We start from the raw sequence: 13,011 nt of genomic DNA, 5'->3' as shown, positions 1-13,011 counted from the left end.
GGTATCTTCCAAGTCAGAGGTTTAGACTCCACCCTTCTTCTGTAAAAGTACAAGAAATTGAGAAAAAAAAATCTACAGTAGCTGAACTAATCAATAGCTTGAGAAGAACAGTAGAAATGACAAAATTTTAAATTTCAATAAACTGTGGATGAAAACAAAATTCAATATAAGTATATATGTATAGTATAGTATAAATATAGTATAAACTTATATAGTATAAGTATATGCTATCAGACATTCAAATTATTGTTTGTTGAATTTTTGAGATTTCTAATTCAAGCTTTATTCTCTACTCTGAAGCTCTGAAAGATTCGCTAATTTCTAGCTGTTAAGTTCCACTGAATTCTTAAACTTTACTAATAAATTATTAGCCTCACACTATGAATAGAGTTTCGTTGCTCAGTCCGAGTTGATGTCAAATCTGTCAGACGTCGAAGACACGAGCCTAACATGACGATGATTTCGACTACTTTGGCTACTTTGTATTCTCCTCACCTGTCACAGGTCAACACGTCTCGGACTTTCCCAAATTCGTTCGTTAAGTGGCTGCCATAAATCTAGGCAGACTAGTGGTTTTTTGAATAATTGTTCGACAATACTGTTGACGACTCAGTCATTGAGATACGAATAGCCGATGAGCACGAAAGGAATTAATGATTCAAAGACAATTTGTTAGTGAAAGAGTGTATGTTCTTTAATGATTCTTTAATAATTCAGTTTACGTTATATAATATATTACATATACATGTATGATATATGATGTCAATCTGTCAATCTCATTTCATGAGATCACCTTCTTTGTGTTGCTTCAATTTATCTCTTCCCTTTTTTTTTTTTATTGATTTAGGGTGCAGGTTTTGACTGCTAAATGCGAGACGATGACGTAGTAATAAATTTAGATTAATAATATAGTAAATTGATAATTTTACGTTGAGATATTAGAGTCTTGTATATTCACAGGTTTCACTTTTACGATCGGTTTATTACACTTAGGTACTCACGTGATTAAAATACCGAATATTCTTATAGACTATGACAGGTGTGCTACGTTTATCTTCACATACATACGTTCATACGTTCGTCCATGCATTGTCAATATGTTAGTTTAGATTATTACCGATTTACTGTTGATTGCTTATATTTTAAGTACATATGTAAATACATATTTCTCGACATAAATTATCTCTACGAAGTAGTTAAATACAAAGAGCTTGAACGCATGCTCTTTTATTTTCAGCATATCGCATTAAGTAACATCATTCGCCTGCACTAGTTCAACTATACATTACAGGCAAAGTAATAAGTCTCAATTTGTTTTCTTTCTTTTTCGACGTTAGTCGTAATTTCATTCATTCTATCTCGTTTATCACATAAACCTGCGATAGTAACATTTTTTCTATCCGAGTTTCTCAGTCAGACTATGATTTTCCACCAGTTATTAACAATAGTCTGCCTGAACGCAATGAGACTGTAAATAGGTTATTGGCAAAGGAAGGACATATTTTTTTAACTAACTTTCGGTGTCACCCAGTTTCGAAAATCTAAAGCGCAGCCGAGCACAGTATTTTTTAGCGAGGATCTATCAGCTTCACTCGTATCACTAACTACTCTAGCTGAGGGCTAACAAAGAGTTTAGTCACCGATGAGAAACGGGTACCAGTTAATCTCTCGAAGGAAAAAATTGCCAAAGCGTATTGAATCGATGATCGGTATTACTCGTTAGACACTTGTATTTCTGTATCCTTAATTAATTCCTATAAAATATTTGAGTAATTGAGTCACAAAAGATTGTGAGTTTATAAGCTTATTAGCTTCTTTATAAATTTCAATAAAACTGTCTAAAGCTATAGCAATATCTCGGATCTACTGACTGCATATCATAGAGATATTATTTAATAAAGGTAGAGTAATAAAATTAAAAATGAAAATATTAAACTTAAAAAATTGAAAGCGGTTAATGTGAATTAAAGTAACTATTGAATTAGCTATTTTAAAATTATCTGAATCATCAAACAAGGATATTAAAATTAATAAATATAAGTAATGATAAAATTAAAATAAATCCTAATAAATCTTTAATTATAAAATATGGATGAAATGGAATTTTATAAATATCTCTATTTGTTCTGTTAGATTTGAAGATCTATGAAATGTAAAATAATTAAATGCAATAAGGAACTATACTACTCAGGCAGATAGTACAATAGGATAGAAGGTAATTCCAAGTGGAAAAATAGGTCAGAAAAAGGAATAAGACTTTTCATTGGTGGCGCGTTTTCAAGAAAAATGAATTTAAAAAATTTTATTCAATACGCGTGCGATGGGCTATCCTTTCAATTAATTATCCACTGTAATAGCTTCATCTGCATACATAGATTGTGACAATCACGCAGTGAGTTTGGTGAATCTCTGCTCAGTTCTCTGTACCAATCTCTTCTGTCTATAAAAAGCGACACAGTAATAAGAACTGTTTAAATTTCTCGTTCAGAGATGTGTCCGTGTGTGTGCAGTATATATACAGTGATGAGTAAAATGTCACGTTTCGCTAAAAGGTATGTTATAATAGTTAAAGAGGATAGCTTATTTTATTATCTCTGATCGTCAGAACAGTGTCAGCGTGGTTAGAGAGAAATATCAATGAAAGAAGATGAACGGTGCAGAGATAACTATGTTCGTAGAATCATATTTATAAAGGTATATTAACCCTTAACGAACGAGCGCATTTTTCTAATACTATGACCAGTAAGTCAATGATTTTTAGGAAATTAAGTGCTTCATTTCCAGAGCGAGAAAAGATGCTCAATTAATATCGCTTTATTGATTTTATGAAAACTTACAGTAATAATAGGTAGTATATGAACAGATATATCCGTACAAAAGAATACCGAAGTGAAAATTTCAAAAAAATAATAGGAATTGACATAAACAAATAGATGCGTGTATGTAATGCATAGATTTGTATACATTTATAAATTTATTTTTATAGATTAACGATATATTTATACAAAATTACTAATTTTTTTTTTTTTGGGCGTGAAAAAATAAATGGCACGCATGTACGCACGACTTCGTTTCTCTTTCTTCTAACAGATAGTGCTCCGAAAATGACGATAACAAACTTTATTGACCGCATATAAAACGATGTATTTTCGCTCAATCTTCGGAGAGGAATGAGAGGAATGCGTTCCAGAGCACGACAAAAAACAATTGCCGATCGCCCTTAATTGTTGCATGTATAAATAAGGCCAAACTTAACAGATTTCCTAAAATATCACGTCATGCCGCGTGTATGGCGGCATTCGATTTTTTTAGAATATTTATAATGTCGCGAGTATGGCGGCATTCGTTCGTTAAGGGTTAACGTGTTGTAGTCAAATAAAGAGATCGCAAGGCCTGTGGCCTAAAACCGATTTGGTTTCAATTTTGCACATTAGTCAATTTCTTTCGTCTGTTTATGAAAATATACCATTATAGGTGTCAATACTCAATAGTTTTTTAATATTTGCAATTAATGATTTGTTACTTCTGTATATGGATCTTTATTCATTATAAGTCCTGGATAGGTGTTTAGTATGGTAAATATGAGCTGAATTTCTTACGCGGTATACAGGAGTTCAATACTCGGTGAAAGAGTAAAAATTTGTTTCATTTCCGAAACTCTTCTGCCTTAGTTTGCATCAGTTTATTGCACGTAAAAATGCATAATAGATTTGAAATATATTGTAAAATTGCAATAAGAATATACGTGTATTAATCGTATCAAATAAAATTTTTATTAATCTTCTGGTATGTATAGACAATTTATTTAAAATCTATTATGCATTTTTACGCAGGATAAACTTAAGTAATGTAAAAAAGACATTTAAGAAAAATGAAAAAAATTTATCCGTTCACTGGCATTCGAGAATCCCATTATACAGCGTAGGAGCTCACCACATGCATTGGTATTACGCTAAACATCTCTATATGAATAGACCAAACTAATGTGAATAATAATCAATAGAAGAAAATAACGAATCTGTAATTGCAAATATTTCAAAAACTATCGAGTGATCGCACCTACAATGGTATATTTTCATAAACAGGGGAACGAAATCTACTAATGTGCAAATTTTAACTAAATCCATGACCTACAGGGCTAATCCATGACCTACAGGGCTTGCAGTCTCCTGTAAGTCAAATATACTTTGTTTCAAAGTATTTCAACTTCGCGCTTTAAATATGTAATATCATAAATTTAAAAAATTAATTACGACAAAACTATAAACTCGATCTAACGATTCAATTCTTTGTGATTTTGTCGAAGATAGTTTTATTTTATTGCGATGCAAATGAAAGCAATTTAAAATAACAAATAAAGCTATTTTTTTCCAGTTTTGAGTTACGATTAGGCCACTTTCACAATTAAAATATAATTTTCTATTTACATAAACAAAATCTCCTCGTCCTTCTAAGTAGAAAAGTATAGGAATAAAATAATAAAAAATACGATTTTGGAAATGTTTTTATTCAGAGGTATAGTCAAATGCTATAAATTTTTTTAAAAATCTCTCTTTCAGTAGCTTTGTTGTAATTGCAAAAGCTGTTCGAACGTAATGTATGAAATATATGCATTGATATTAAAATTTTCCAATACTGAGATTAAAATATTTTCAAAACAAATAATATTTTTAAAATTATGAAATTATTAGTAATAACTGTTTAGGAGTCTGATTTTTTCTGTCCATTTGATTCATCACAAATATTTTCTCTCTTTTTCCTTTGTTTTGATTCAAAATTGAAGGACGTACATAAATTAACGACTAAAAGTATTTTACTGTAATATTTCATATAGTGTTACTTCCTATTGAGGTTTAACAAATTCCATTTCTTTCTTACTTACTAGCACTTATAAATAAGTATGGTTACTATTTTAGTATACTGACAAAACTAATAAGTATTCTAACAATTTATAAGTTAATTATTTTTGTCTCCAGTGTGATTAATGACAATATAAAAATGAGATATTGATATAAAATATAAAGCAGTTGTGCTTTCACCGTAAAAATAGTAATGACACGACGAGAGAAATTGAAGTCAAAGCGAGGAAAATTCGTTGAAAAATGATCGTCGGATACTTTAGACGAAACGTCTACTAAAGGATTACAAGGAGTTTGAAATTTATATCTTGTTATTTAGGAAAATATCACGGTTAAATTTTATTCTTCTTCCCTTAGTGTTTTATTTTATATATTTTCCTACATTTCATTTCAAATACTTTCTTAATACTTTCTTTGCTCAGGATTTTATAATCTTTCCTCGGTGGCAGGAAAGGCGGAACAGTCTCGGAGGACGCGGTCGAGACGGACGACGTCGCGTGGTGGTCGCGCGACGTCGTTGAAGACTCGTCGTTGGATTCACCACGGAAGAGAACCAAGGCGAAAAAAGAGCGAAGAAGAGCCCGGACTTCGGGCGCGCTACGGGGAGTTCTGGAAGACCAAGGTGCATATCGCTTGACTTCCCTGGGCCTCCCCATCACTGGAGAGGTAGACCACCGTTGAGGTTTTAGTGGGTAAAAATTTCACATAACCTATCCCACCCAGGAGTCTGGGTATGAAAAATTTCCCCCACGAAAAAGAACAAAAAAAAAAAGGATTCTATAATCCTTGGAGGTCATATCGTGGGACATAACTCATGCCTAGAAGACCCGTTACGGTCTTCTGTCAGCCAGAACTTAAAGGCTGTTTTAACCCTTTGCGGCCGGTGTCCCCGTAGCGGGGACATTTTTAAATCGTTATAGAAGTCGATGTCCCCGCAGCGGGAACATTCGAAAATCGCAAAAAGTTTTGTATTCTTACGTATTATAAGTAGTATTAAACACAACAAATTCTGTGTGTTTTAATATCCATATATTGACTTTAAATCCTGTACGGAAAAGTAACTGCGAAACGCTAGATTTGCTCCGACCTGCTGGTACTCCCAAAAGCGAAATCTGCCGACCGCAAAAGGTTAATTTACACTCGGTACTTTCCATTTTTCTATTTATTGTACGTTTCGCATTCTTCAGTCATATTCCTCGGATTACCGGACACAGGGCATTCTCTTCGTCTAAGCTTAGACTCCATTTAACGACACTTAGGACTTGGCTGATAATAGGTTTATGTCATAGAACCAGGCTATCTGTGCTTGGTGACATGACTTTCGAAGCCATAAACTGAAGGGAGCTTCTTCGGTTACCGCTCAAGAAGGACCATCTATTACGGGTTGCCTCCGAAGTATTTCGCCCTGAAGGAGAGATTTCCTCCACCAGCGACTTTGCTGTGGAGGACGATCTTCCCTTCTTGGGGGACATCTGATTCGCGGATCAAGGGTTTACCCTTAGTCCTCCAACTAGCCAATCAGGGAACCGTTTTCCCTTTGGCGGGTCACGATAATTTTTGGCTTGGAGAGATCGTTAGCAGTCGTCGGTTTTCAGTCAAGCATTAGACATCAGTCTTCAACAGTCACTCAGTCGTTAACAGTCCGTCGTTAGAACTCAGTCATTCAAGTCGTTCGTATTCATTTAACCGTTTTAGTGCCAGGGGTTTTTAAAAGTGCACGTCGAATAGTGCCATGAAGCGCGTTAGCGCTTCCTTCATTTATCTATGAATAATGCCGATCGACGTGGTCGCGCTGCTCATTTTTTCGTCGAAATGTGCCGCCCTGCGCGCTCGCGCTTCAGATTGATATGCAATTTTTTAATATTAACAATTTCATCAGTTGTGTTAGAAACGTTGTACTGATCATCCAAAAGAAAAAAAATGAAAGAAAATTTGTAATTACGAGAGAAAACTCTCGACACAATCGCGACAAGATATATCCTGAGTTGAGCGCGTTGCGAATTGATGATCGTGATCAAAAATAGCGACACGGTTCACCACAGTACGCGAACAGCGCAATCGCGCTGCGTGGCACTAAAACGGTTAAGTCAATCATGGACATCAGTCCAATATAGTTAATCGCGAGCGCATCGCACTTCAATATTCATACAATTTCGTGGCAAGCACTCAATCAGCATGATTGATATTTACTCTAAAAATAAAGCAGATCAAGTAGAGTCGAAGATGGTTGGCAACATATTGCACCGTTGGACTTACAACCCAACGCCCAGTGCCCGTCGTTTACGGACCTTCGAACACGTAGCGACTTGGTCCGCAACAAAATGTGTAATATACCTTCATTTCTGTAATTCCTTTCATTTAAAAGTCTAAAAGAGTTCAATATTTACAGCTAAGTATGAAGACATTGCATTAGAACTATATTTGAGCCCAACTGCACGAAACATCCTGTATATAACAGTAGGACAACATTTTTTTTTTAACCCTTAACGAACGAATGCCGCCATACTAGCGACATTATAAATATTCTAAAAAAATCGAATGCCGCCATACTCGCGGCATGACGTGATATTTTAGGAAATCTGTTAGGTTTGGCCTTATTTATACATGCAACAATTAAGGGCGATCGGCAATTGTTTTTTGTCGTGCTCTGGAACGCATTCCTCTCATTCCTCTCCGAGCTGTGCCGGCTCCTTCCGAACATCGGAGGGCCGGACGAGAGGGTGCGCCGCCTATACGCGGGCGTGATCAAGTCGATGGCGCCCTATGGCGTCCCGGTATGGGCGGACGACCTGGGTCGGGATAAGAAGAGCTGCGCCAAACTAGCTAGTGTTTGGCGCAGAGTGGTGATCCGAGTCGTGCGGGGATACCGCACCCTCTCTCACGAGACGGCAACTGTCCTGGCAGGCCTCCCGCCACTGGACCTACTGGCGAGAGTGGAGGCCAGATCCTGCAGACTCTTGCGGCACCGAAGAGAAGGACCTCCACCGTTGGGACCAGAAGAGGTGAACGAGAAGAAGAGGGAGATCCGACGGTCCCTCCTGGACACGTGGCGAACCCGGCTCAGGAGACCCGGGTGCGTCCGCCACAAGGCCGTCGGACACTATCCTTCCGGTCCTCGACGACTGGATGCGGAGTGGGGGGAGGCGGACATTCCGGAAGCAACCATGCCCGGAAAGTATTGGGTTGTCCGGAAAGTTCGTGCCGATTTTTTAGGAAAATTAAAACGCAGCTCATTAAAAAATTGGTATACCATTATTAAATTATATAGGTACCATTCTGTTCCACAACCCTTCTCCATCTTTCGTGCAGCTTGAGAATTCCGTCCTTCCAGAACCTCTCAGGTTTTTCGGTAAAAAATTTGACTAAATGAGTTTTTATCTCAACCAAAGAGTTGAAATATTTTCCATTAAGGGAATTTTGTAATGATCGGAAAAGGTGGAAATCCGAAGGCGCAAGGTCTGGCGAATACGGTGAATGGGGTAAAACATCCCAACCAAACTCCAACAATTTTTGCTGAGTTCTCAAAGACACACGAGGTCGCGCATTGTCCTAATGAAACACGACGCCCTTCCGATTCGCAATTTCTGGACGTTTTTGTTCAATTGATGTCTTCAATTTATCTAATTGAGAGCAATACTTTGCCGAATCTATTGTTTCATTATTTGGTAAAAGCTCATAATATAGGATTCCTTTTCAGTCCCACCAGATACAGAGCATTACCTTCTTCGAATGAAGACCGGCTTTTGGGGTGACAAAAGGTGTTTCATCACGCTTTCCCCAGGACCTTTTACGCTGAACATTTTTATAAATTATCAATTTTTCATCCTTCGTCCTTAATTGCTTCAGAAATGGCGTCTCCTCGTTGCACTTGTAAAGCAAGTCGCAAATGGAGATGCGGTTCAATAGATTTTTCTCCGTTAAAAAAATGGAAAAATTTCTATAAAATCCCAATTTAATACTTTTGAACTCAAGAGAATATGCCCATTTTACTTTTAGCAATGGAACATTCAGTGCCATTGATTTAATTTTATGCATTTCGAGTTCAGCTATTAACATGGGATGGCAACTGATGGATGACTTACATGACAGTGCTCACCACTTTCCTATTCAAATAAAATGTGACGATGATTTTTCAAAACCCAACCTTCCTGATATACCAACATTGAATCTTGACAAAATTGATTGTCATAAATACAAAACAATAATAGACCACGATATTCGCCAAAAAGATCATTATGAAATAGAGCCATCTACCATCAACGAAATACTCGAAAAATTTGAATCAATTATATGCATCGCGGCAAAGAATTCTTCTACGATATACAAACTTAAATACATCGGGAAATGCACTACACAGTGATGGAATAATGACCGTAACTTTGCACTCAAAGAAAGTCACCACGTATTTAATAGCATGGGAAAAAAACATCCAACGAGAACTTAATAGAATTCAAGAAGCTGTGAGCTCAAATTTCGTAGGAAGATTAAAGAAAGCAAAAGGAAGTCATGAGAGATATACGTCTCATCGATATCAAATAAAATACCAACGAAGCTCCTGTGGAATAAAATTAGAAGAATTAACGAAGGCAGGCAGTTAATTGGAATAGAATTTCTACAACTAGACGAAAACAAACCGGTTACCAATTACAAAGATATCGCCAACTCTCTTGCTGAAAAACTCAAGCAAAACTCAAGTGACTGCAATTATTTCTCAGAGTTCCTGACGCGTATCAACAACCATGGGAATGAAACCATAAAATCTACAAAGGACTTTTCGCCAGGTCCAGATTGCATTCCGAATCGATTGTTGAAAAATCTTCCACCAATAGAAAAAAAATCAAGCTTTTTAACTGCATATGGGGATCCATGAGATTATTCCAACAACAAGAAAATGGCCATCGTCGTATCTATTCTTAAACCTGGAAAAAACAAAATTAAATCGGACAGCTATTATCCAATAGCACTAACGAATAATATGTGCAAGTTGATGGAAAAAATAATAACTCGAAGGCTCATGGAAGTACCATTGGACAGTAATAAATTTTCAACATCAGTTCAACACGGATTCCGACAACATCATCTCTATAATTGACATTCTAACAAATATAGAGACGGATGTCTGTGACACTTTTGGAAAAAAGGAATATCGTTACATATTACCAATTATTGTAATCGTTTTTCGTTAAATTTCGTACGCTCACACACTTTTTATCAAAGTGTAAAATGGACCGTTATTTTGGCTATACAAAAGGCACGGAATATTCTCTAATTCGAAGTAAGTCGAAATTGTAGAATAAATTCTTATATAGAGCGGATTTTTAGAAATGTCACTGTTCCAGAAAAACAATGAAGTATGTAATAAGTATACAAATTACAGACGGACACATACGGTATGAAACTGTTTTCGTTACAGAAGATTACCGAAACTATTTCTCTACACAATACAGTGGTATGACTTGTTTACGAATTGCTTTATGTAGTGTAGCTGTACGGATCGACTTATTTAACTTTTTCATCTAAGTTTACTTCTAACTTGTTATATGAAGAAATGTCTCAAATAAAAGCTGTAAAATGTGACGTAATAGTTACATTCTTTTGCCTATTTATTGCTTTTTTCTTTTATTTTCTTTCTTTAAATACGAGCCATATACGAATATTACTGTATAATACACGAATATATGTGTATCAATGTTAAAATATTTAAATGGACCTTTTCGTATCAACGCTGAAAGACGAAATAAGAAAGAAAGACATAATCATTAAATTATATACTGCATTCTATTACCACAGGATTAAATAATTACTATTTGTGGCATTTTTTCCAACATACACTATACTACTAATTATACGTATTTAATTAAACGTAAAGAAGCGTAATTATTGCGTACAGCATACATATATTAATTATTAACAATTTTAATATTTAACGTATTTATTCGTATGTACAGTTTAATTATAAGTTAGTAAATAAATATCTGTAGCATATATCGATATTAATTACTTGTTTTAAGATAATTTTATCGATTGGCTATCATTTATCTTGCTTGAAATTAAATCTATATGTACAGTTATATTGACCTGTTATATCGATCTAAATGTGTAGTATGCATAGTTAATAATAACTCTAAGTCATGATAATGATAATTTAATATGTATAACGTAATTACTTACGTTTCAACCTGAAGAAAAGTCAAAATTGTGTCGAAAACAGGTGTATGCTTTCATCGGTTATAAAAATAGAAAATTTGAAAACAACTATTTTGACCAGTTTTAGCATTGAATAATGTATATCCATTACGCGATAAAACGACAGCATACTTCGCAATTTTCAGTGTTTCTTGATAATAATATAATACATCGAAATTTTACATACAAACCCGTATAACTTATTTCTAAACTTCACCTGCTTATGTGAAAAATAAGCCCGAGAAATACAGGTATGAAGAAGTACATCAACGAAATTTTATTTTCTGAAAATGGAAAGATTTCTTACATACTTACATACTTACATACTTATCGTGTTTAGGAGACAAACAAATAAAAATAACGATCTTAGCTACATTAACGAAAATATTCGAAAAATAGTTATTTTGATAAACATATAGAAACAGGCAAACATCACTGATTTCGACTTTTACGTGGTACAAAATTCGACATTCTAAATAACATTTTTGTATCTACATCTGTGGCACCCGCTTGATCGTAGTTTACTTGCATATTTGATCATTGCTTTGGTATTACGCATTGTGACACTAGGTCGGTCTTAATTGGCGATGGTGGTTTTAAAGATGGTAGCAGCGGACTGCAGTTGTGCAATTGCAAATGTGCGTATTCTTGAGAATACATTTTCGCCTGCAATATGTACTCGACATTCTGAAAAGTATGACATTTTATTAAGCAATTATAAAGGCGAATGAAGAATTTTTTTACATTGTAAAAACTGTTATACTTCGGAGTTATAAAAGCTTATGTGTAGCATCTATATATTGAAATATGTGCTCATAATTATAAAAGTGGTCCCATAAGAAAAAAGAAAGAAAGAATATATAACTTAGACCACATTCACAATTATGGACTGATATGACATTAGCGGGAGCTATAGTTTCTCCCCATTTGATCAAAACAGGAATAGAAACGATTTTCTTTCTCTTTGTGAACGTAGTTAGTCGATGGATCTATAAAAACAGGGAACTGAGTTGAAATTAAAGTTGAAAAAAGTTGAAATTATTAAAATGAAGTCACTTTGAGAAAAATCAATATTTTTGTGAAAATTTTACGTCTAACTATGTATAAAAAGATTGTTTAAATTACTTATATCACTTAATTTTTAAACTTATCGATTGGTACACGTATCTTAGACATGTATGCGAAATTACAAGTGAATTGATAACCTAGCTTGTGAGATATCATTTTCCAGTAGTCAAAAGTAATTTCGTGAAAAACATGTTTAAAATGTGCAATGGCTCTCGCACTTGCATATTTGTACTCAGTAAATATGGTGTGGGACCCTTGATATTTTGAGCATTAAATTGAAGGTTTGGAAATATATTCTAGGAACGCTGCGCTATGGATGAGAAAAAATAAAAGGAAAAAATCGATTCTTTCTTTCTCTTCATCAGGATCTCCCTTTACTTGGTGCGCGTAAAGAACGCTTTAATATTGATGGAGTGTATGTTCTGTTATAAGTTTATCTGTTCCAGAAAAAATTCTAATCATAGTGTATTACCTGATATAAAATTTAGTATGAAAGAATTACAATATTATTAAAATAATGCGTGATAAACGAATATGATCACGAACTGATTTTCCAATCAGTAACACTAACGAGTAAATATTAAAGTTATAGAAAAGTATGCTGTAATACAAAATGTATTAAAATCAACATTTAAATTTAATTTTTTACTCGCATTTGTATATATATCGTTGTGACACAACAAAGACGGTTAAACGTATCTCGCTATCCTTATCACGGATTAAATTGCAATCAACAGAAACGAGCATCGAAAGATCAAAACGCGAAAGGATTAAAACGCCGACAGATAAGTGTTTTTTATCCAGGGCAGTATTTTTTTGTGAGGATTAGACATCATCAGTCAGTTATCATAAAGCAGCAGGAGAGCATAGTATTAATAAAATGAACTCAACAAGCAGA

At 34.7% G+C, this 13,011-nt stretch overlaps 1 protein-coding gene across 1 annotated transcript; it reads left to right on the top strand.

Moving 5' to 3' along the window:
- Positions 1 to 7,612: 7,612 nt before the first annotated feature.
- Positions 7,613 to 8,053, top strand: LOC143220989 (uncharacterized; the record flags this gene model as incomplete). The annotated part of the gene is made up of 1 exon (XM_076446534.1): positions 7,613 to 8,053. A coding segment is annotated over exon 1 (441 nt), but the record flags the coding sequence as incomplete, so codon positions are not given.
- Positions 8,054 to 13,011: the final 4,958 nt, after the last annotated feature.

The sequence above is a fragment of the Lasioglossum baleicum genome, unplaced genomic scaffold (genome assembly GCF_051020765.1).
Source record: "Lasioglossum baleicum unplaced genomic scaffold, iyLasBale1 scaffold1793, whole genome shotgun sequence".
Taxonomy (NCBI): Eukaryota; Metazoa; Arthropoda; class Insecta; order Hymenoptera; family Halictidae; genus Lasioglossum; species Lasioglossum baleicum.
Note: the sequence above shows the minus strand (reverse complement) of the source record. Positions and strands in the feature narration are given on the sequence as shown.